This window comes from Stegodyphus dumicola, chromosome 5, assembly GCF_044657685.1.
Source record: "Stegodyphus dumicola isolate Sdum_Otavi_A_Nest chromosome 5, ASM4465768v1".
NCBI lineage: Eukaryota > Metazoa > Arthropoda > Arachnida > Araneae > Eresidae > Stegodyphus > Stegodyphus dumicola.
The window spans coordinates 125,723,260-125,749,979 of NC_140772.1; the positions used below are offsets into that span (position 1 = coordinate 125,723,260).

The window sequence follows — 26,720 nt, forward strand, 5'->3', positions numbered from 1 at the left end:
GCTGGAGGAGATTTCTATGCATTCGGAATTGAAAAGTTGGTTGTCCGTTTGGAGAAATGTTTAGAATGTCTTGGGAACTATGTGGAAAAGTGAACTTACATTGTATGCTTTCATAGCCGTATTGCTTTTGTATTGACAATTTAATAAATGGTCATTACTTGGAAGTGCAACTTGCTTTTTGATCTGCCCTCGTATATATATATATATATAGCTTTAATCTACCTTTGAGGATATTCTTCAGAAAACTGCTAAGAATGCGTTCTAGAATGTTCTCGCTCCCTCTCTAGCATATGGTTAATTTTGTCATGAAATATCTCTAAATGGGCAATTTTGTGCCAAATGTGCAACCCTGCCACTTTCTGGCAACCCTAACCCCACTTTGCAGAGAAGCTATCTTACTGCAGCTGGGCATTTACAACACTGCCCCCTCTCAAAGACTGCACGTTCCAGGCAATACAATGGTTGGTCAGAAGCCAAATTCAGTACAGTCAAAGGTCGTTAATCCGGACTCATCGGGACTTCAGCGATTCCGGATTATAGATCATCAGTTTAAATCTGGTAAGATGGCATGCAGAAATTATAAAATTAAAAATATGAAACCGTAATTTATGAAATAAAGAATAATTATGATCTAAAGGGTATCAAAATTTACACACACACACAAAAAAAAAAGCTTAATATTTATTTGTTTACTTTATTAAACATTTCATTCAATGTAAGTTGTTTAAGTTGCTTCTTTTTTATGTGATAATACATTCTCTTTAATTCTATAAACAGACATAATTTCTTGTTCAGTTACAAAGTTCCGCTGTTCAAGTCCTATAATTGCTGTGTTGAGAATACCGACTCATTTGTCAATCGAAATTTTTTCGTTTTCAATAACCTCTGTTACTTTCTTCGCTATCGTAAGCGAATTATAATGATGAGGAATTTGATTTAAATCATATCAAAGACGGAGTACATCGAGATGAAATACTACATTTAGTAAGGAATTATAAGCTAAATAAAATAAAAACATCTGCCCTGAAGATAAGGATAGTGCTGACAGATCAACTTCCAATTCATTACGCACCGCGGCGTTAAAGATAAACAAAGTTTACATAAACAAACGTTAAAGTTTAGATAAACAAAGGATATGCTTTTATTCATTTTTTGCAGCAATGCCACTTTTGTTTAATAGACTTCGAAACATACTTTCGCTTTGTAGATCCTTTACATATTAGTAAATATATATCAGAAATTCTATTTGACATAATTGAAAGTTCAAGCTTACTTTTATAAAATTGCTCTAACGGTCTGCAAAAAATAATAAGCCGAATCCAATTCGAAGATTAAGGAACAACGCAATCTGCAACATTAACTGAATTAGATAACTTTAGCTTAGCTTATACCGTCCGTTATACATTAAACGCACATTCATAAACGTATTTTGTGCACGCGCACATGCATATTCGTAGACGTAAAGGTCTTATGCGCAGAAAGTTTGTAGCTTTGAGGTCCGAATTATAGATCATTCCGCATTATGGGTGTCCGAATTAACGACTTTTGACTGTACAAACAAACAAAACAATAAAAAAGGTAAACAAAAATAAAAGAAAAAAATATCTACAGTATTTATGAAATTTCAAAATGAATTTCAATTTCAGGCTTTTCTTCAAGTTATACCCTGGTTAATTACTTTTTCACTGTCCCAGATGTATTTCAGATTTGCATACCACAGTCTAAAGATTCAGTCTTTTCAAATTTTTCATCCACAGGAAGATCTGGTACACTTTGCTCACCACTTTGTAGTTTATTCGCATCATATAGTATAGAGTTCACCTCGGTATTTTTAGCAGTTGGCATGTGCTTATTTTCCTCTATTTCCTGAAAAGCAGTCTCCGATGTTAGCATTAGAGATATGAATAGAAACTGATTCTTTACAAACAGAAATATAGTTTACAAAATAGTATATAGAATAATTATAAACAGAAGTTTAGAATCAAGTTTTTGTCTGTACGACACATCCTTCAGGCTATAATGATGAAAACAGATTCATGGCAGAGCACTGAAGTACAGCATCTGACTCGGTTCATTGCAACACTTTTTGAAATAAAGCAGATTTTTATCTCCAGCATGTGAGATTGTTGCAAAATGAGGGTGAAAATCGATGTTTTCAGCATTTTTAATTAATATCTTGGCTGATTAAAGTTGTACGAAGAAGAGGATAGTTGAAATGTCTTTCCCCAAATTTTTGGAATCCGGGGGATACTTTTTTTGAAACTCAACTCCCGACCATTCCAGAGGATATAATATCACAAACAAATAAACAGACATATGCACACAGATTTCAATAGTGTACAAAGTCCGTAATCCGGACTCGTCGGGACTTCGGTGATTCCGGATTAAGGAGTTTTCCGGATTATAGATCATCAATTTAAATCTGGTAAGATGGCATACAGAAGTTATACAATTAAAAATATGAAACCGTAATTTATGAAATAAAGAACAATTATGATCTAAAACGTATCAAATTTGCAAAAAAAAGAAAGCTTCATATTTATTTGTTTACTGTATTAAATATATCTTTCAATGTAAGTTGTTTAAGTTGCTTCGTTTTTTGTGCTAAACGTGCATGCGTAAACATTAAACGCACATGCGTAAAGCATACAGAAAAAAAAAGTTTGTGGCTTTGAGGTCCGGATTATAGATCATTCCGAATAATGGACATCCATATTACAGACTTTGTACTATATAGATTTTTGCATGTTAGTCTTAATTCCAAAAAACACTCGAGGACACTGTGATCTTCAGCACTGCAAGGTCACAGGCTCATGGAGGGGACATCATTTTCTTGATGTTAGGAGTGAAGAAGTTATAGGACAATACAAGACAGATATACAGTTTTCTCCAGAAAGATACACATGCCAAAATTGGTTATTAACCACCAGTAAACTAAATGCCTTTTTTCTTCTTATCTTTTACAACAGTGTTTTGTTTTCAAAATCAATATTGTCAATAAAAAGTTTTAAATGTGTATCATTCTATTTCATTCTTTGTTACTCATGTTGTGACTAATCTTACTTGTCTGACTTAATCAGAACAAGCCCACAAATTTTATCATGGAAGAATACATCTGTCATTGGCAAGATCCTTAAGCATCATACAAGTGGCAGTATGACTTTGCTCGGTTTTGAAGGAGAATACGCGGGTGGATGGGTTCGAATTTCACCCATCCTTCTTAGCTTTCAAGCAACCTCTCAAGAGGATTTTCGGCTTGCCGTATATTTTGATTGTCCCCGTGCTGTACAGATGTTATAGATTTACAAAAATCCATCAGACCTGAGCCTTTTGGTACGGCAGTTAGTGTCACTAACCACATTCCCTGTCTTGGTGGCTTATTCATTGTTTATTTAAATAACTAATGTAAGAGATATATTTCTTATGTGTAGAAAAATTTTACTTCAGTTGAAAGTGTTTTCTTCCTCGATGTATGGAGTTGGCACATATATCTTTTCAGAGAAAATTGTGTAGCATGTACACCGAAGAGCCATTACATTGTGACCACCCTGTTAATAACATGTAGGATATAACATATTTAGCCCTCAAAACTGCCAGCATCCGGTGTGGCATTGACTCCGCAAGGTGCTGATAAGTATGAGGTATCTGGTACCAAGCACTCATCAACTGGTCCTGCAATTCCCACACATTGTGAGGGGGTGGCGTGGCAGCATGTGCCAAAAGGGACCAAAATGCTCTATTAATCCAATAGAGGTGAATTTGGAGGCCAAGGCATGAAAATCATTAGAATGTTCCTCGAACCACTCCCTGACGATCCGACCCTTATGACATGGTGCATTGTCCTGTTGGTAAACACCATCCCCTTCTGGAAATACTGTTGTCATGAATGGGTGAACCTGGTCTGCGATGAGGTTCATGTAGCACACAGACATCAGATATTTTTCTATGGGGATTATGGATGGTCTTAATGTGCTCCACAAAACATTACCCACACTATATAAGCCCCGGTACCTCCTTGTCTCCATCCAACTGTGTATCCAGGAGCCAGAGTTTCAGTTGGAAATCAGCGTATTAGCGCACGCCCATTGATGTGATGGACCAGAAAACGAGATTCGTCAGACAATGCCGCTTTCTTCCATTTTTCTAATATCTAATTCCAATGCTTCTTGGCCCATTGCAGATGCATCTGGCGATGATGTGCCATCAGTGCAGAGACATGCTTTGGCCTCCAGCTGCGTAGGCCCATATGCAGCAACGTACGCTGCACAGAATGTTGAGAAACACTGTCTGGGTCACCACTGTTGTAGCTGGTGGTGATTTCGGCTGTTGTAGCTCTTTGGTCATGGCAAACAATGCGTAGAATCTTTGCTCTCCTGTGGAATCAATGCGCCGTTGACGACTTGTCATTTCACCACCCATTTGGAAAGATAATGCATAGCCACTTTATATACTTCAACATCAGCTGTGCATGCACAATGGTTTTGTTCCTAGGCGAGCCCATTATTATAGATGGAGGGTGGTTATAATTTAATGGCTCTTCAGTGTATTGTCCTATAACAAAAAAGATCTAACAGTTTTATGAAAACAGTAATTAATCATTTTGGAACTGGTAATGGTTCCTTAACTCAGCATGATATGGCTTATTATGTAGAATTGTTCGTAATTCAGATATTTTTTACATTCTTAAATCGTAGTAATTTTCCATTTATTGTCTATGCATCTATGTATCACAAATGTTCAAATAGCTGCAAAGACAAGTGAAATAAAAAAGACTTATTCAAGCTTTAATTATTCTAAGAATTGGATTTTGGTTGAATGTTTTAATCAGCTGGAAATGCTTTTAAATTACTAGACAAAAGTTGTAATGTACTATTAAAGTTAGCTTTTCTTTTTTTTAATTTAACTTAAATAATTTTTTCTGTATTTTAAACCATTATTGTTTATAATATTTTGGACTAAATTTTATTTATTAATCTATTTTAGTTAATTCATAATTTTATGAATAAATCTGAATACCACACTTCAGTAATTTTCTTTTAACTGATGGTAACAGTCTTGAATATATGAAGCCACTATACAAACTGTAATTGCTATCATTTATAGTCATATCTTCTGTAAGATATCCTTTACCACAGAGACCAAAATTATCTGGAACTGAAGTTATTGTTGTAGAGAGGGTTATTCATTATGTGTTGTATATATATGCAAGGTGAATTTGGAAAAGTGGGCAAAACTTTCCGGGTGATAGAACAGCTATACAAGCAATATTCAAAAGAAAGGTTGGGCGAAATGCAAATGGTGAGCTGCTGGGTGTCATTGTAAATGGTGTAAAGAGGGGCGGTCCTCACACCCCCAACCCCCATCAAGTCGAGAATGTGATTCCAGCACAAATGTGCACCTGCATCCTTCAGCTTCGATATGCACCACTTTAGATGCAAAGCTCACAGGGCGATGGAGTGGTCGAGGTGGTCCCTCAGCTTGGTCACCAAGATCAGCAGATTTTTAAATATAATCAATGCATACTAAATCGGCAAGGCGCCAGTGTGGCCCCTTCTTGACATCTGGGGCTGTTCTAGTTAGTGGTGGATGTGGTGGTGTACTGATTAACCAGCATGGTAGAGGCACAGTGCCCATGTCCCCCAATCACTTGTACTTGTGGGGCCACATGGAAAGCCTAAGCTATGAGTGCCCCATTGAAACCAATATGGATCTTGTTACCAGGATCGATCATTGTTGTTGCCTGCGATACTTAAGAAATGCCTGGTGTCTTCACAAATGTGCATCAGTCCCTATCCCACAAGTGTGAAGCCACAGGCTATAGCTGATGGAAAGTCTTTTGAGCAGTTTTTTGAAGGATGTACATCTATTACATTTCTTTTAATAAAATGTTTTCTGAAATATCTCTTCTCATTCTTCTGTTAATACTTTAAATGTGACAATGGAAAACTACCTTTTTAACTTCTCATTGCTTGCTTTCTGACCATACATTCTATGACGAATATTGCTCATATAGTTGTATTCTATCATCCCATAAAGTTTTGCCCACCTTTTTCAGATTCATCCTGAATATATGTATGTACAGTGTGTGTTTGTGTGTGTGTAGAGAGAGGTAGTTGATGAGCTGTGAACTAACACTCCATGATATTTCTCATTTGCTTGTAGAACTGTTAATCCATTCATTGAATTGCAAGACCAGGAAAAACTGTAATTCATCAGCATGTCTTCAGAATTATGTAATGTGCTTCTGGCTTTGTGACAAAATGTGTTGTCCTGTTGAAAGAGTAGGACTCTGGTTGGATTCATTTCTGCCGCGGAAGATAGAAGTAATGCGATGTAAAAGGAGTCGCAATTCCCCCATCCAAGCATTGCTTTTCCATTGTTGCATGGTTTATTCATGATGCTTATTGGCCCACCAATAGTCATAAACATTAATGATGCTAATTTAACAGATAAGAAGACATCTACTATAAGTTCCATATCACTTATATTTGGACACATTGTATTCAATTGTCATTTGAGCTACCACTTGCTTTTTTTTTTTTTTTTTTAATCATAGATACTGACAGCAGCTTTTCTTGTACACCTTATGAGCAGTGCTGTGTTGGAGGTACTTTCTCCTATTCATTTCAGGACCTCAGATGACAATTTGTAAAATACATTTTATCTTTAGAATTGTTATTATGTATTTAACATATTTAAAGCAATTAATCTATTTGCAAACTTCATTTTATGAATATTAAGTTTCTATCTGATTAAACAATAGTAGACACTTAATGTGACTGTGGTTAATGTTATCATTTGGATATTCATATAAAATTGCCAGGGTCTCACTCGTTTGTATACAGGAAACATGAAAAATACATTGCTTATTGTGATCAACAATTTGGTTAATATGATCAAAATATTATAGGATAAATTTTTTAAACTGAAGTAAAGGTTGCCAAACATGCTCAAAATGGATTATCAGATTTCTGAAATGGCAGAGGGGTGTTGTCAATTAAGGAATTCAATCACAAATAGATAACAAATTTTGATTTCGATCAACCATTTGCAATTTAACCAAAAAAAAAAAAAAGTAGTTTGGCACAGTTTTTTTTTTTTTTTTTTTTATTATTATTAACTGTGTTGATTCAGAAAACAAGCAGCCACATGAAGTTTAAAACAACAACAACAACAACAAAAAGTGCAGAATTTTTTAAACATGAAAAAATATTCTCTAAAAATATCCGTGCCAAATTAAGGTTGCTTCTTTTGCCTAATTTTAAATTTTGCATTGGCATGTTCTCTTCCAATGAAAGAAATCCTCTGAATATTAAGATTAGGGGTGCAGAATCTACTAAATAATTTCCAGAAACATTAGGAACAATTCATAAATGAACTTTAACATTAAATGCATCATTAACAATTCATTAAAAAAGTAAAAATGAAAAACTTTTGCATTTTCATAATTAAAATACAATGAAACTGCATGTTTATATAATTCTAGTTAGATTTATATTAAATTAGCTAAATGCCGCAGCTGTTTTGTAGGATATTTTTACTTATCTTTTAATGTTATCAAAATAGTCATGGGTAAACATCACAATAAGGAGTGTACTGTATTTTGATATTATCTAAGTGATAGATTATTATATTGGAGAAGTTCATGATAATAATGTCTTTAGTGATGCTATATTTAACAAAAGGATTTTGTTTGATGTTTCCAAAAATCATTTGGATTTTGGTGATTGTGTGAATGTTGAGAATCCATAGGTACAGCAAAAGTCTGATAGTTGGGCATTTAGTTTTTGCATGGTCTGTACTGTTCTTAGAAGTCCTTTAAAGTCTGTAGGTAGTTTGGAAACAGTTTTTGGTCGTTAAAGTCCTAAGTTTCTACCAAAATCAGTAAAAGATTCTTAATTTTAGTCATCTGACATTTCTATCTGTTTTTTTAGCTGCCATTTTGAGTGCGGATTAACATTTTTTAGGAATATTTTTTGGCGATGCATTGACAAATATGTATTTGATGAGTTATTTGAATTTTTTACTGCTTCTTAATATAAGTGGTAGATATTTGGGCTTTTAGGCTTGAGTCCGTGCCTGAATTAAAATTTTTGAAATTATGTCTTTACTGTGAATGATGAGTTCATAAAATATTACATCAGAAACAACATTTCCCTTTTTGGAATATGAGTTCTTTTAGTTCAGGCATAGATAATATTTTTAATTTAATTTATTCAGTTCCCATTTGCTCATAGGTCCTTAATTTTTTTCACTAATGATTCTTAAAAGACCTTAAAAGTACTTAATTTCCGTGTGCAGAACTGTGTCTGAACCCTGGAATAGCATGAATAATGTCTGCTTTTGTGCTGTAACAGATCTTTCAGTGTTTCTTCCCTTTTGACAAAGAGATCGTAGTCACAGAGATTCACACCAGGTTAATAGGGCAGGGCGTGTTCCTGTACTTCCTGCTGTAGGAGATCATGACAGTACTGCCATTATGATACTGCACATTATCAGGGATGGGGATAGGATTCATGTCCCAAGGCTTCATCTGTGTCCAGCACTCAGGAGAAAGAGACTGCACTTCTTGGCGATGAATCTCATCCTCTCGTATGGCAATGTGCAGTGTTATAATGCAAGCAGTGTCATGGATTTCCTGTGATAATGGCTGTGGGAAGTACAAGAAAATTCCTGCCTTACTTACTTGATATAAGTCTCTGTGGTTATGATCTCTTGGCTAAAATGAAAGAACCATTGTGAGGAATCCATCAAAACAGTTCTTACAGAGAAGAGATTATCTGCATTATAGGATGGCTGTTGTGTGATATCAACAAAAGTGGATATATGATGTCTTCTAGTAATTTGACTGATGGCAGTAGAGATGGCACATGAATATGTTTGAAACAATTTTGAGGGATTATATGTATTTTTACCTATGGTTAAAAAATCTTTTCTGAACTATCAATTTGTTCGCACTACTTTTTATCCAACCTTATACTTTCTGAATGTGGTTTAAATTCATAATCATTTGACCATACTATTTATCTTTTTTAATAGTTGGTAAATGAATACTGCAGAATTTATTTCCATCATTCTGTATTATTATTTATTATTTTAACTATGCTGCTTTCAATTTGGAGGCTAAAAATTATGAACAGAATAAAAATTACATAATTTTCTAGAATGCATAGTACTTTTTAGTGTTCTATATCCATTTAAAACTACATTTATTTTAACTCAGCATTGTAATTATGTACTGATTGTAATATTTTTAGCATTTGGAGATGTTTTTGCTGGCATTGGAGTGCGAGAACCTCAGCCAAGAGCAAGTGAGGCATTCACAAGATTTGGTGAAACACATAGGAATATGGAAAAATTAGGAATTAAATTTCTAAAGACTGTCAAACCTGTAATTTTAATTTTTTATAAAAAATTATTTTATAAATGTTAACTCTCAAATTTAATTTTTAGTTTTTATTGCAATTTTAAAGTAATAAGTGATGTTATTAAATAGAATGTATCAAGCAATAGTATAATTATAATTTTTTCTTTTTCAGATGTTGACAGACTTGGGAACTTATCTAAATAAAGCTGTCCCTGACACTAAATTAACTATAAAAAAGTATGCTGATGTGAAATTTGAATATTTAGTGAGTTGTTGGTATTACTAATTATATTTCAGATCTATTACTAGACTAGGACAGTAATTTTTATTGAAAAGATAGGGAGAGTAATTTTATCAAGGGGTGAAGTTAAAATTGTAAGGTTGCCATGATGTAAATTAGAAAGTAAGGACTAAAATTTTATTCAATCAAACTTTATTAATAGTCCTTCGCTTCCTAGATAATTTTTTTCCTACTCCACCAGTTTCTGTTTCATTTCCATTTAACTGTTATTAAGTCTATAAGCATATACTTACTGGGTTAAGTGTCTGTTAAGCATACACTTAACTGCAACCTTAACTTCACAGCTATTTGCGTAATAATTATGTAAGCTGAAATGCATTATTCATTTATCAAAAGGAAAACAGACTTCTTTCCTGTTCAGCATTTTCTTTTAGACTGTGCTACCCTACTAACCTCTTCAGAAATTCATCAAATCTTAGTTAGCATGTGTCAGTTAAGAAGCAAACAAAGGTGCATACCCATTTTCCTAAGTAGGTAAGTACACTTATTTTCTAAATATTATTACAGAAGCTGTGGTTATCCCATACCCTGGTCCTCAAATAGGAAAATAAATTATTCTCAGATTTTATCAGTATCAATCTCCTGAAAGAGGCTGTATGTTGCTGCTTGGATTTGTGTGTGGGGAGGGAAAAAAATACTCATTGAGATTAAACAGTGGCTGCTCATTGTTTCAGGAACGAACTTGTTGATTGTGGAGTTTCAGTTAATAAGCAGTTTCATTCTTCATTTCTCAGAGAGTCTAGAGCATTCTTAGTGAAATTAAATTTATTGAAGATAGTAAATATGTGAAATGTCTAAAGCGGCATTCGTTGGAAAGCACCATACCCCTAAACTCATGTTTGAATAATATTCTTATATCAAAGGAGTAGCTTCAGTAATGGTTTAGAAACAACATATACAAGGAAGATAAAAAGATATCAAAAGCTGAACTTTCAAGAAACAAAGGTTCTTTAGTTCAACAATGCCAGAGACAAAAATATGCTTGTATCAGAAATCATCATAAGGAAAAGGCATTTGAGATAGCAAAGTAATTTAGAAATAAAGAAATTTGAGCAAATAATAGTTGGACTGAAAGATTCAGTGAAAGATGGAAGTTGTTCTTTGAGAAGATTTATAAAGAATGGTTGTCTGTATATTGTTTATGTAAAAGAGTGGAAGACTACTTTAAAAATAGGTCTTGCATCAATCTTCATATATTTATAACTTAGATGAAATAAAGTTAGGTTTTTGCTTTCTACTGCAAAACTATGATCATCCTGCTCTGAAAAGTTTTATGGGCAAAGACTAAATAATTTTACTGTCATGTGTTAATAGTACAGGGTTCGTAGCGGTCCTTATAAGTGCTTATAAGTCTTTATTTGAAAATAAAATATAAAGGAACTTATAGGTGCTTACTTTTTCTTTAAAGCCCTTATTTTTTTTGTTTTTAGTGCTTATTTTTTGCTTTTAGTGCTTTTTTTTTTTTTTTTTTTTTTTTTTTTTTTTTTTTATGAACGCGCTATTTTTCCCCGTACCAAAGCCGAAACTAAATAAACAACTTTTCTTCCTAATATGGAATGTCAGATGGTGAGTCATACTCCCGGAAATAGCTTTTCCCCCTTTCTCTGCATTAACATAACATTTGGTGTGCACGAAGAGTAGACAGGTGCCCGTCGTTCTATTGGTCAAAGAATTGCGAAAGCAGTAGAAAATTCCGCTACATCGGCATTCTCTTCCTCCCACCCAAATGCTACACACGTTTGAATTTCTATCAAGATCTTAAAAAGATTTGCATTCTCGTTCTGCTTGGTCAGTTCATATTCGTGTTTATTATGATCGTTATGCTTATATTATGAGCATATGTATGAATGTTTATAATAACATAGTTGCAGTAACTGAAGTATAGTAAACTTCCAAAAATGGTTGTGTTTTAACACAGATTAGCTTTCTAAGGAATAATATTCGGAATGGCTTAAATAAAGGGAAAGTAATCGAATAGTCAAAATAATTTCATTTTTTTAGCCAATACATTGTACAGTATGAAGGTTGGGAGGTCTCCCCTTTCTCCGCAAAATCTTGAATATTGAAACTGTTACAGTTCGCTGCAAAACAAGCAACAGACCTTTTTTTTGGGGGGGGTCACTTTCCAATCTGGATTGAATAGGACTAAAAGTTCTGCGGTCTACCAACCCAAGCGAAGAATGATTCTATTCCGGAAATTTAACGCCGTCTGTTGAAAATTAGGATGAAAAACACTCCAGTTATTTAGTTCTTTTTTCTCTCAATACCAGCAGGTGTTGATTCCGATTGCGTAATATCACGTAGGGAAGAGTTACGGCGCAAGTATTGCGCAATAACGTTTGCGATATTTTGCAGGGATAATTAATTTTGATGTTCAGTCCGAGATTTGTTTATGAGCACTTAAAAGAGTTTTACTGTGCTTGCTAAGCGGAATATTTTTTAGTTCGGTTGGTTTATTTTTATATGATGCACATATTGAAATTTCAAAAGCATTTATTTAGCGGAAAAATCTAAAGAGCTGCTACAGTCTACCCCCCCCCCCTCCGCTCCTTCAAGTTACGCTCAACTGTCCGAATATTCGCCAATTTCCAAGTATGCGGGTTAGTTAAGCTTTTACTGTTAAAGATGACTGCATGGAGCAAATTTCTGTCTTCTGATTTCAGAAATGTTCCTCTTTTTTACTTAAATTACTTTGCTTGCAATATCTGTTAAGAGAAAATTGATATACAATGAAAATTTAGAAAATGTTCAGAATTTAGATTTAATTTATTTAAATATCAATATGAGTGGAAAAATAAATTGTATTTATTATTAGGTTCGAAGCGAATACAATAAATATGCCTTATTATTATTTATTTTCTCTATTTTGAACTGAAATTTCATCATTAAATCTTGTAATATAGTTTAGTTCTTTGTAGTTTTTTTTTTTTTTTTTTTTTTTTTTTTTTTTTCCTCTCATTGTAAACTAGTTCTGTAAATTGAACTATTATTTAAAATTAAAAACAAACCAAAAAAAAAAAAAAAAAGTAATTATTTTCCATGGTTGAGGTAATGCCTATTCTCTCTTAATAAGTACTTCATTTCTCATGTTTTAAATTACAAGTCTAATTTTTAAGGTTATGCAGTTGTGTATGATGTAATTAGGCAGGTGCTTATTTTTTTTCTTAAAATGTGCTTGAAAAGTGCTTATAGGTGCTTATTTTTTTAACTAAAATGTGGCTATGAACCCTATAAGTACCAATAAATTGAAGCCTTTTCTCACTAGCAAGTGTTTAACAACAATGTGCCTTAAAATGTTAATATGAAATACCTGACTTATTGAAGCCTTTTGTGACTAGCAAGTGTTTAACAGCAGTGTGCTTTAAAATGTTAGTATGAAATGTCTATTACATTCATAGTTAACTGTAAAATATGAATGTTATTGAAACTTTGGAAAAATCAATTTAAATTTAAAAAAAAGTAAAAATATGTTTAAAGAATTTCAAAAAGTGAAACAATAAGTTGCTGTGACTAGGGATAATTATATTGCATAAATTTAACATCAAAAGACTTGGTATTCATGCACCCAAATTTCAAATCAGTTTTGCAGCCTTAGGATTCCAAATGTCATTTTTGAAATCTCATGATCAGGGATTGGATTGACAATAACTATGGTTTTTGCCCTTTGGTTCAAAACATTTTCAAGAGCTGGATGAAGTATGGTCCCCCCCCCAAAAAAAAAAACACCTGTTGAAAATTGTTTCAAATATGCCAGATTTTTTGTTGGAGACATTGCATTGGAATCTGTTGATGAGTTTAAGTGGTTTAGTTTAGGGGTCTTCAACTTTTCACACACGAGAGCCACATCAATAAATTCACAAAGATCTGCAGGCCACGTGTCTGTCAAAAAAATAGTGTAGTCGGAAAATTTATATAAAAAAGGGAGGTTTCTTTTGCAAGACTACAATTGATTCTAAGTGAAGAGATAGTGTTACAGATTTGTATATGTATGCATTGGTTCCAAAAAGTCAGTCCAAAAGTCGGAAATCAAAAATGTTTTGCAACTTTTTTTAACTATGAAAAAAAAAGTGTAAAGATGACTGTACAGAATGATATTACAAAATGCATTAACAATAAAAATAAAAATAATAATAAAAAAAAAAAAACTTACATTACTGGCGTTAGATGGTAGTTACTTTGGTTTCAATGTCTGTTTTTGCTTGATTAAAGCTTCAATATGATGTTTAGTCTGTGTTGTTGTTCCTAAAAGTTTCCTCCAAATGTCTGTCTGTCAGCCGTATTCTTGTTTTTGATTTTAGGATTTTCATTTTACTAAAACGCTGTTCACATATGTAGGTATTGCCAAAGATAGAAGACTGCATGTTTACGAATTCCTGGATACTTGTCTTCCATCACGTATTTCGAATAAAAATTAATTAATGTAGGATTTTCACACACGAGGAAGAAACTTGCATTTTACTGCAGAGTCACACTGTAAATCTATAAATTCTAATTGAAATTCAGGTGGAACACATATTACATAAGATATAGTGGAATTTTTGAAAAATTCATCATTTTCAGAAAATTTTAACCCAAATAATAACAGGCATGTCAATAAAATGTTTCAAATACCAAGAATAAGGGGAAAAAAAGTTATTTTTTTAGAACAAAAAGCTGATAAGGCAATTTTTCTTAAAATCAAAGTTTCTTAAAAATTTTTGAATATTTCTTCAAATTCAAATGTGGAGCCACTAAAATACCTTCAGCGGATCCGGCCATGGATTGAAGACCCCTAATTTAGAGGATAGTGTTTTGCAAGTGTAGCTTTTATGGTGGCTAAACACAGGAAAAACATACAAATGGATGATAACTCTTACTTTAGCAATGATAGTGTTGCATCTATTTCAGGTGAAATTTTGACACGTTTTTAATAATTAATGGTACTCTTGAAAGTGACTATGAGGAGTTTAATTTCTCATACTTTTGTTTTATTTATTTAAATGTTTTGTTCACTTTGATTGAAAAATATTTCTTCTTGCAGCTCTCAGGTCACTCTGAAGAGTAGTCACATTTTTTTCCTTGTTTCAGAAATGATTTACAGTCAAAAGTCGTTAATCCGGACTCGTCGGGACTTCGGCGATTCCGGATTATAGATCATCAGTTTAAATTGCGTAAGATGGCATGCAGAAATTCTAAAATTAAAAATATGAAACCGTAATTTATGAAATAAAGAACAATTATGATCTAAAGGGTATCAAAATTTACAAAAAAAAGCTTAATATTTATTTGTTTACTTTATTAAACATTTCTTTCAATGTAAGTTGTTTAAGTTGCTTCGTTTTATGTGATAATACTTTTTTTTTAATTCTATAAACAGACATAATTTTTTGTTCACGTACAAAGTTTCGCTGTTCAAGTCCCGTTAATTGCTGTGCCGAGAATACCGACTAACTTGTCAATCGAAATTTTTTCGTTTTCACTAACCTCTCTGTCACATTCTTCATGTCTTTATCCATTTTTTGCAGCAATTCAACTTTTTGTTTGATGGACATCGAAACATACTTTCGTTTTGTACGATCCTTTGGGAGCTCCAGAATCAAAAATTCTATTTGACATAATCGAAAGTTCAAGTTTACTTTTATAGTATTGCTCTTACAGTCTGCAAAAAATAATAAGCCGGATCCAATTCGAAAATTAAGGAACAACGCAATCATCAACATTAACTGAAATAGATAATTAGATAATTTTAGCTTACACCGTCCGTTATACATAAAACGCGCACGCGAAAACGTATTCTGTGCTTGCGCACATGCAAATGCGCAGTCATAAAAGGTCTTACGCGCACGCGTAAATGCCTATGCGCATGTGTCAACGCAACGCATGCGCAGAAAGTTTTTAGCTTTGAGGTCCGGATTATAGATCATTCTGAATTATGGGTGTCCGAATTAACGACTTTTGACTGTATTTATGAGATTTGACTGTACTTACAGTTTCATATTTATGATTTTAAACTGGAGAATTTTTTGGGAGGGGGAAAGCAAGATATTGATAAAAATAGATTAGAATGTAACTAAATAAGGAATGAATTTTAAAATCAATATTTATATTTTCAAACAAATGAACTTCTAATAATGTTTTGAGTGCTGTAATGCGAGATCAGATTTTCATTTCACTTGTCTTGATTGTGGCTACAGAACAAATCTAATTTTACAGTTTTTCCTTATGTACAGTGTAAATATTAACCAATTTCTCTTCACAAGTTCTTTGTGAAGGCAGCCCTCCTAAAGCAAATAACTGTAGCCTTCATTACTGTAGTTAAATAACCGACCATTTAAGTGGAAGGTGTTTTGAAATATTACATTATATGCATGCAGGTTTTCTTTAAAGTAATATCTTGTGTCTTATAATACCTTTTTAACTCTAGGAAAGCATCATTAGGCATTGACACTGTTAATGCTACTTCGAGAATTTAGTTAAAGATGTTAGTGGAAATTTTACATTGCTTAGAAAAATGAGCTCTTCCCACATTTCAGAAATCTGTCAAGCATTTGCTTGAGCTGGTTGATGGGATCCAAATTCTTGAGGGGTAATTCAAAATCCAGAGTTTTGAGTTGAATTTCTCATTATATCAGTTTTAGGGTAAATTCTAATGAAAGTAATGTTAAAGTTTATAAATATGAAAAATACTTTGCTGCATTAAATTGAGTCAACAGGTTGATCAGCTTTACTTATTTTAAATGAAACAATATGAAAATGATGACTAACTTTAAGCGCACCTATGTCATCTTGTAACCTTCCAATAGTGCATCTAGGTGCCATTTCTGTGATGATGTGTAATGTGTACATACTTGGCTATTTATGTGTTGTATCACAAATTTAGAGGTATTGGAATATGTACTTTTCCCCCAGCATTTTTAATCTATTGCCAATATCCGATATCCTTGTAATATACTGCCAATGATGAATCACAGTTAAGACTTAACTCAATCTACAGCTATATAACTCTATACATAAAATGGATCAATGAACCTCATGCAATAAAATATTGCCTTGCTTGTGACTATTATAGCTACAGATGATTTATTAGATTGTGCCTGCTTCAAATATGTCTTAACAGTCTTTGCTGGCTGGCCTGTGATGTTGGGACCCAACTCAGGGTCAATTTCAGGGGTGTGCAGCTTCGGCTGCAACGCAGTGCTGTAAGCATGTAGGGTTGCCAATTCCTAATCATAAATTTGAAAATTCGCATGTTACATGGCTGCTGACTGGAACACAGTAGAATGGAAAGCTAACTGAAAACACCATGAGTGGCTAAACCCCACTGTGAATTGAAGAAATGTAGACAATCAGAAAACACTCTTGTGTTAGGGACTTTTGACATTTCTTTTAACCAAACACAATTTTTCTGCAAAACTGGTCTGTATTTGTTAATATTATGTAACTTTCACATTTCAGAAGTACTATTTCATTTTGTATTAGTTATTATATTCACACTTCAGAAGTACTATTTCATTTTGTATCGGTTATTATAATCACACTTCAGAAGTACTCTTTCATTTTGTATTGGTTATTATATTCGCACTTCAGAAGTACTATTTCATTTTGTATTGGTTATTACTTTGTGATACATCGATATGATCTGATATTTAATGTACTTTAGGGACAATAGGTCAATAATATACAATATTTATTGTAAAGAATTTAAATCTGAAATTCTAAAACAAATATAGCCTTATATCCTACTTAATTTGCTTTCTTGATACCAAATTGCATTTTGATTTTCTCATATCATTAATTTACTATTGGTAAAAATTACTGTATTGTGAAATTTTGCTGTTCGTTTATTTCGAAATGCTTGGTGATATCTAGGTCTCTTATTATATCATGCAATGTAAAAATTATAAAAAATACATTAAGATTTTTTTTTTCTTTTTAATTAGCAAATCTTTTTTTTTTTTTTTTTTTTTTTTTTTTTTGGTGTGTGTGTGTGTGTGTGTGTGTTTGGCAAAACTATACTAACAAAATATTTTAAATGTAGAAAAAAATACTTGCATACTTTTACCGTATTGAGGGTTAAACATATGTACCAAAACATGATATATACGAAGAGGGTGTCGCATTAATTTTGCTTATGTCACCGAATACTCTGGAGCTTGCCCTGACTCGAACTAGATACAGTCAAAAGTCTTTAATCCGGACTCGTCGGGACTTCGGCGATTCTGGATTATCAGTTTTTCCAGATAATAGATCATCAGTTTAAATCTGGTAAGATGGCATGCAGAAATTATAAAATTAAAAATATGAAACCGTAATTTATGAAATAAAGAGCAATTATGATCTAAAGGGTATCAAAATTTACAAAAAAAAAAAAAAAAAAAAAGCTTAATATTTATTTGTTTACTTTATTAAACATTTCTTTCAAGTGCAAAATTAGAAAATTGCAATCAGAAAACTATTTGATGTGTATTCGTGATATTTATAATGATGAGGAATTTGATTTAAATCATATCAAAGGTGGAGTACATCAGGATGAAGTACTACATTTAGTAAGGAATTATAAGCCGAATAAAATAAAAACATCTGCCCTGAAGATAAGGATAGTGCTGACAGATCAACTTCCAAAAAGGCTTGAGGGAGTAACTAATTCTGAAAGAGCGTGGGTTGTATGCAATGCAGGTGTGCACAAGAATGTTACCTAGGGTTTCGAGAAAAGGGGGTGACATAATTTGGTGTAAGAATTCACTTCCAACCCGAATGAATTCGGGGAGTTAGTCAGGTGTTTTCTCTTTCTGTAATTATTTGAAGTCCTGATTTTGGAGGGAACATCGAAAGCTTTAGTTAAAATGCAATTCATCTAGTGTTCTTTTTAGTAATAAATATGTCTACTGCCAAACAAAACAAACACAACGCTGGTTTCAAATGCAAAGTCATTCAGTTTGCAAAAGAAAATATGAATCATGATGGAGCAAGCATGTTTGGCCTTGGTGAAAGCTTCATACATGAATGGAAGAAAAAGGAAATAACAATAATTAATATGTCTAAGAATAAATGTGTTTTGATAAAAGAGAAATGAAATTGCCTATCCTAGAAGAAAATGTTGTGAACTGGATCCTTGAAAATCGTCATAATAGATTAATTGTAGCAAGAAATGGCATACGTTTACCTTAAAATAAGACCCTCCCCAAAAGATGCAAATGAAAGTGAAAAGTTTAAAGCATTGATTGGTTTGGTTGATTTAATTATGGCAAACTACTTGAGGGCTATGTGCCTAAGGGAAGGGATGCCTTCGTAGAGGACTTTCTAAAGGAAACTGGTTCGTACACAAGTTATACATAGTGGAAACCATGAAAACGCTTATGCAGCCAGCCCATTCTCTAGAATGTGAACCCCGGGCCGAACTACCAGTATTCAGTGACTTTATCACTTGGCCGCTGGTGTCGTTTTATGGCATGGAATAATTTAGTTTTGCAAGAAAAAGCAAAGGCTTCTTAAAGATTTTTACAACAAATTCATAAGTTTTCAGAAGTATGTTATTGACCTGTGTAGGCAAAAAAATTATTTACTGTGACATTGAAAGTATGGATGAAACTCCAATAATATTTGATATGACAGGATGTAAAAAATTGATGTGAAAGAAACAAAGCTGGTTCACATAAAAACAACAGGTTGCAAAAAGTCTTACCTCACTGTAGGGCTTTCCTGCCTCATAGACGGTACAAAATTAAAGCCCATGGTTATTTTTGAAAGAAAGATGATGCTGAAATGTGATTTTCCAAATGGTGCTTTCATTCATATTCACTGGAAAGGATAGATGGCCAAAAATGGTATAAAATTGTGGATAAGAATTGTTTTGCAAAAGTAGCGTGTCACCTTAAAGAATCAAGAAAGTCTTTTAGTTTGGGGCATATTCAGATATCATCTAATGATAATACAAAGAATTTATTGAAAGAGACAGACCAGACAGTTATTCCAGGTAGATTAGTGTCATTAGTTTAGCCTTTAGATGTGTGTATCAATAAATCATTCAAAGATAATTTAAAACAACAGTGTAATAGATGGAAGTAAAAAAGTGAAAAAAAAATTACAGAAGGAGACCGAATGCATCATGTTAATCTAGAAACAGTGTGTGAGTGGATGATAAAAGCACGGAATGAAATTAAACCTGACGTAATTCAAAAATCATTTAAAAAGTGTTGTATGTCTCACAATTTAGGTGATTATTCATTTATGGATCAGAACAACAGTAATGGTGAAGATGAAACAGAATTCAATGATGTGCTTGAAAATGTAATGGAAGACTAATATCATGAAATTTTCATGTTATCCTGTAATGAAAGTTTTTAAGTTCCATAAGTTCATAATATGCTATTTCTTTTAAATAAAAAATATTTAGGTACATGCAGAAATCTAATTTTTGTATTTGTACTTATCTATTCCATATATTTCAATGTATTATTTTTATATCCAGCATATAATGTGCACCCCTAAATTTCGTTCTTATTTTTTATATTAGAAGTGCACGTTAAATGCTAGAATATACAATGTATAAAAAGTTTAAAAATTTTAAATTAATAAGTTATTAGTTGGTTGACTACTTTGCTGATCTAATTTTTGATTTAATTATCTCTTTATTATATATCTTGCAATTAAATAATATTAAATACTAAAGTTATAACCTTCCAAAGTTATACAAAAATACAAAAGAAAAAGTTGAGAACCAATGGAAAAAAAAAATTAGAAATTTAGTAAAAATGAAGTAATCCAGGCCAAATAGCCAAAGTATTAGAACAGTCAGATTGAATTAGTTTGCTTTCAACAGGGGGATGGAGAAAAATAGTTCAATTTCCAATTCCAATTTTATTCAAAACAATTTCATAGCGCCATCCTGTACATTTATCTGAACAACTGAAAAATACTGAAGGCGTGTAATGCTCAGTCGCCGATTATACATTAAAGGTGTGTGATGCTTTATCAAGATGTCAGTTTTGAGCATGTTTAACATCATATAGAATTCTATAAAAATGGTTGTTGATAAGGGTGGTAAATTTTGCAAAGAAAGTAAGATAAGAAATGCACTGGTTTCTTCACTCTGCATGTGTCAGTTGTTGTGATTAGCTGCTATAAGAAATTGTAATCTGTGTACTGTGGTGTAGTCCTTTTTATTTTTCCTGAATGTTGTAAAAATATTCACTTTTTTAGCCCAAAGGCGCTTTAGCTCAGAAGGGCTCTTAATTTCGTTTTGGCATTTTGCTTCAATTCTGTAAATGTTTGTATCACTTTTCAAACTGTTGCCACCAAATATTATCACCCTGTGTCATATTTAAAGAAATTAAATAATGAAGAATCTGCATAAATGTATGTATGTTTCTTGCATTGTGATAAAACAACGGTACCTAGAGCCATAAAATTTTGAATAACATAATCCTCCTCTGAATATAGGCATCTGGAAGCTTGGAAATTGTTTTATTATCGATTTAATATTTTGTAACACTTTAACAATTTTGGGGTATCTTTGTTCTGAAGTATTGAGTCATTTAATTCACAGCAGTTGTCTTTTGATTATTTATTGATAAACAGTAACAACATGATTGAATAAAAATTATGAAATAACATACGCAGCACAGTGCCGGATCTATACATCCTAGCATATCCTCATTCCTGTGTGTTCTTCACTCTCAACAGTTTCGTTTTCTAAATCATCTATACCTATTATCGCTTCTATTTCACTATCTAAACCCTTAAGATTCTTTATCTTTTCAATCAACTGGTTTCTTTGATCATAAAGATCATAGAGTTTTTGTTCTTTACTGTAAATTTCACTTTAGTTCACACTTTCACTAAGTTTTTATTTATTTTGTCTTCAATTTTTGTCAAAAGAATACAAGAAAAAGCTGCCTAATGCAGTTTCGTTTCTGCTTTAACCTTTCAACTTGTTTCACCATGTTTGCATAAACTACTTCTGTTTTCAAAACTAAATTTCAAATTAATTTACATCAACTAAATAATCAAATCACCACTATAAATTCAAAACTTCCTATCACATACAAAATCATAACACTTCAAGAACTGAATCTAAAGGGACCTGCCTCAATTCCATGGTCGTGAATCTGAAGCTTCTAAGACAAAGAAAGGTTCATATTCCATAAGAAAGTTCGCAGTAATCCCAAATCACGTCCGGCATATTTTTTGTTAAGAAACTCAACGATTTCAAAGAGAGTTAAGGCAACAATGTACGAGGGGGAAAAATATCTCCAGTGAGTGAGACTTAAGTATCGGAAATTCTAAAGATATGCTCATTTTTAAAATTAATTTGAGGTGCTGCTGTTGAATTGAATTTTATGGTTTAATTGCAAAGAGCACGATATTTAATAAATAAAAATAACACAGAAAACGTTAAAAAATGCCTTAATGTAAAATCTGAAAGCTTTCATATTTTTCCTTATATATTTATTTATTTGATAGAAATTTCATAAAATTAAATTCTGTAAAACTGCTATATTAAGCTTTGAAAATGTTAATAACTATTATGACTGTATTTATGCGTGTCAGCTGAATTTCATCATTGAAGTAAAGAGCACTGAGCCAAAATGGGTTGAAAAACTGTCATCTTGATTAATAACTTTTTTCTTCTTTTTTTTACAACTTAATTTTTTAATTTTTATTGTAGTCATACTGTTTAAAAGTCAAGGAAATGGATGATGAAGAATACACTTACCAAGCTTTGCAAGAACCATTGTATAGAGTGGAAACAGGAAATTATGAATACAGGTAATACTGTTTTTCTCTGAATGCATTATACATCATTATAAAAAACCATTGATATGAGTTAGGAAGCTGTTTTCAATTAATGTTGAGCACTTTATTCTTTAAAATATTGTTGCATGCATATGGGTTTGTAATAGATTGAATGCACACAGAACCGATGTGAGCTTGATAAAATTTATTTTTATCAAAAGAAACACTTTACAGCCCTAAAACTTTCCACTATATATATATATATATCTATATATATTCATACAGTAGCACAAAGTGCAATCAGTACACAAAGCTCTCAGTATCACAAAGTACAATCAGCAATTACAGTTCAAACTGTTAAGAATGTTAAACACAGTGCAATGCAAATTGCAACTAAAGAGCGAAGCTTGTGTGAAGATCTCCATTCTCCAAAGTCTACTCAATAGATGAGCAATTGTCTGAGCCACTGGCTTTTGGACTTGAGCAGCTCATGGGCGTAGGTCTTTAGGAATTACTAGCTCGGCTGCCACAAATTTCATGGTATACACTAGAGCACTTTTTAAATCCTTCACATCTACCATTGGCAGGGCTTTCTGTATTTTATAATCCCAGATGCCATTGATGAAAAATATTACAGGGCCAGGATTTCCCTTGTGGGTTTTTGTTGACGGGATTTTAATTGAAGCCTGCTGTAATCTTTTAAACACTTCTCTCCAAAGCTCTGCTCCAACATCCTGGATAGTGCTTCAAAATCTAGCTTCTGGTTTTTGGGTAGAGTTTGAAGGATATACACTGTGTCTGCTCTCAGAGAAGTGGCAAGATGAAAAGTCTTAGCTTGGGAATCCCATCCGTTTATGTCTACCACTATGGAAAAATTGTGTCCAATGCACTTGCCAGAAGGTCTTTCTGTTATATGCGGATAGCTTCAAAAAGGGACGAGAAGACATGGGTAAAAATGTAAAACCATCAGAATTGCTTCTTGCTGTTGCTGTGCATTTTTTTAAAGTGTCAATGTCTTTGGCAACGGCAGAAACTCTCTCTTTGGTTTGTTCCTTGACTGTAGTTCTAGTAGCTGTTTTATCATAAGACTATGATTGAAATGACCTTGCCAGGTAGGTGTCCAGACTCCATTAAGTCAGTTATGGGTGTAATGTCACCATCTTTTCTGACTTCTTCATCAATCCATCGGTCTCGGTCACCCTGAAGTTGTAAATTGTCGTGCAACTGGATTAAGCAGTTCGTCTTTCCCGTCAATCCAGGAACAATATTGGCAACTTTCTAGTCAGGGCATTCTAGACAGGACATCAGCGTATCCATGTGATGATCCTTTCTGATGACCGATAGTTATGTCGTATTCTTTGTATCTACCTGGCTATTTGGCCTTAAGGTTTCGTTAAATTTAAGAGCCAGGTCAACAGAGCATGGTCTTTGTGGAGCAGGAATTTTCTGCCATAGAGGTAATGATGGAAATGTTCTATGGCTTTAAGTTTTTCTGCTGTCACAGTAATTCCTATCTGGCTGAGACAGACATTTTCTCCAGTATGCTGTGACATATTCTAGCCAATTTACTTTGTGGGACAAAACAGCATCGACATTCTCATTGCTCACATCCGTGTCAAGAATAAATAGTTTGTCGAGCTGAGGATACATCAGGATTGTCGCAGATGTTACAGCTTCCTCTAGTTTGTGAAAGGCATCCTTACTTTCTTTTGTCCACAAGAACTTTTGCTTGCTGTCTATCAGCTTGTGAAGGGTGTCTTGCGATGGATCATTCACAAATCTCCTGCAGTAAGTGCAAAGACCCAGGAAACTTCTCAGCTGATTGAAATTTTCGAGGCATCTCCATCTCATGTAAAAGTTCACAATAGGGTACCCCTTGATATTATTGGTGATTTTTATGACACCTGTCATATAAAAAACACCGAAAATGTATGCTATAAAAATACTCATCTCATGTGGTGGATACATCTCAATGTCAGCATCAGATGACTACTGTGCATACATTATGCAAACCAAGTACTCCTAGAATTGATTCTCCTTCTCCTGATTGGCTGTACATGACCTCAGTAGTGTTGGTATGAGCGCCAGTTTTGAATGCCTTTCTTGTAGCAAACCCACTCATATCCGTCCGATTGATCCTTAAGTTCGATCAGATGCATCTTTCACGCAAACTTGACATTCATAGGATAACTAATTAAATGTTCATTCATACACCAATCAGCTATAGCTTTCGTATCTTTTCACTCTAAATCATGAAAAACATTAGCATTCATGTTGTCAAACGTACTTCGTGCTAAAGACAGAACAATGATTAATTAGAATCAGCTAGCTAATGAAAACCACAGGTCAATTAATTGCAATTAAAATTTTAATAATTCAAAAACATGGTCAAAATTCAAAGTACATGATTCGTAGTATGGGATACACGTGCTATAAATTACATAGCCTTCAGTCACTAAGAAGTTCTAATCAGATTAAATTTTAGAAAAACATTGGTACAAAGCAAAAAAATCTGATATTAAACTTTAGAAAAACATTGGTACAAAGCAAAAAAATCTGATGTGGACAGCACAGGACTCCCTTGCATGGCCTATTAAATTATACATTATAATGAAATTATACACATTCTTTGTGCATTTCATTTAAATTTATTTCTTCAAATTTCATTAGAGATATATTTCTCATTCAGTTAATTCAGTTCTCACTTTGCAGCATGGCAAAAATGCATAAAAACGCAAAAAATCGTCATTAAAAATTGTAAAATACAGATCAATATAAAAAGACCAAATACATTTGAAAACAGTTAAGAAAAACAATTTTTAGAATTAAAATTAGAGTTTCTATGTGTCGTACATTACTTCTGCATGGGTTCTGGATATATATATTTCCTGCTTAATGTAGACGTGAGCGTAATGTGGGCACTGCATGTAACAGACATTTAACAGCATGAACACTTTATTAACACACACACACAAAAAAAAAAAAAAAAAAAAACACATAGTTAACACAAAAAATAGAAATAGAACTATGTTTATCATTATGTTGACATATAGTGGGTTGTTTTCATTACTTCCTTACTATCAGTCTCTTCTCTTCTAATGTAATGTCTCTTCTAATGTTGGCTAAACTGGGCATGCGTAGTCACACATTTTCCCTGTAAAAGATTTGATTGCATCTTTTAATGACCTGTCAAATCCACACATAAACATTTCTTGAAACAAAACAAACAAAAAACGGAATTTTTGAACTTAATTAACCAATTTTTACTATTTAAAATTAAAGTTACTTCAACATATATTCAGTAATCTTAATCATTTAAAAGATGTAACATTCAAAATTAACTTTTCAAACTTAAACCTTTAACTTGATTCTTTCACATCATCATAATCATATAAGCAATCCTCATATAAACAAGACAATATAAATCAATCATTAAAATTAAACATAATACTTCAGCAAACCCTAGCTAAATTATTAAACATATTGCATAACGTTAAAAAAATAAAAAGCATAGCATTTTAGCTCTAAAAAAATGTTCAAACTAAATAGTCATAGTTCATAACATTTCAAAAGTTATTGACTTTCAGTCATGCTTCCAGTCAGAGGCAGTTAATTGAGATAATGAGTCTGCATTAACATGATCTTTTCCTTTTGGGTGTGTAATCACTGCATGAAATCGTTGTAATGCTAAAGACCAGTGTTGCAAATGAGACATTGTAAATGAGAAGGAACATTGTGAGAAATTTGAGAGGGTTAGGGCCACTAACGATGACGATCTCAGAACTAAAGATATAAGTTTCAAATTTCTTCAGGGCAAAGATAATGGCAAATGCTTTCTTTTCAATAAAAGTATAATTTCTCTGCGTTTCAGTCAACATTTTGCTAGTGAAGGCTATTGTGTGTTCTATGCTGTTTTCATCCTGCTGAGCCAAACAAGCTACTACAGCATATGCTGATGCATCTGCATAAATGATGAAAGGCAAACTAAAATTTGGAGAGTAACATTTAATAGCATTGCAAATGGCACGTTTTAATTGAATAAATGCTTCATCATGTTCCTTCAGCCAAGTAATTGCGTTCGAAGCTCTTCTTTTCATCAATGCAGTTAAAGGTTGTGCTATTGCAGAAAAATTGGGTACGTAAGATCGGTAATATGACAATAGTCCCAAAATACTTCTTACATCTTTTTAGTATGGGAGAACTTCTAAATTTTGTTGGCTTCAACTTTTTCTGGGTCAGGTTCGTGTGAACCAGAACCAACTATGTGTCTTAGAAATTTGGTTTTATGCTTTGCAAAGTCACACTTTTTGAAATTAACCATGAAATTTTCTTTTTTTG

The 26,720-nt window shown here is 32.9% G+C and overlaps 1 protein-coding gene across 2 annotated transcripts in view; it reads left to right on the plus strand.

Annotated features, from left to right (window-relative positions):
• PICK1 (protein interacting with PRKCA 1) overlaps nucleotides 1-26,720 on the plus strand; it is a 113,666-nt gene that overhangs the window by 50,579 nt on the left and 36,367 nt on the right. For both annotated transcript variants that reach the window (XM_085817032.1, XM_085817031.1), the window contains 3 exons: nucleotides 9,258-9,391; nucleotides 9,540-9,632; nucleotides 22,315-22,415. In XM_085817032.1, the coding sequence (XP_085673158.1) occupies nucleotides 9,258-9,391; nucleotides 9,540-9,632; nucleotides 22,315-22,415 (328 nt within the window). The remainder of the gene's footprint in view (nucleotides 1-9,257; nucleotides 9,392-9,539; nucleotides 9,633-22,314; nucleotides 22,416-26,720) is intronic.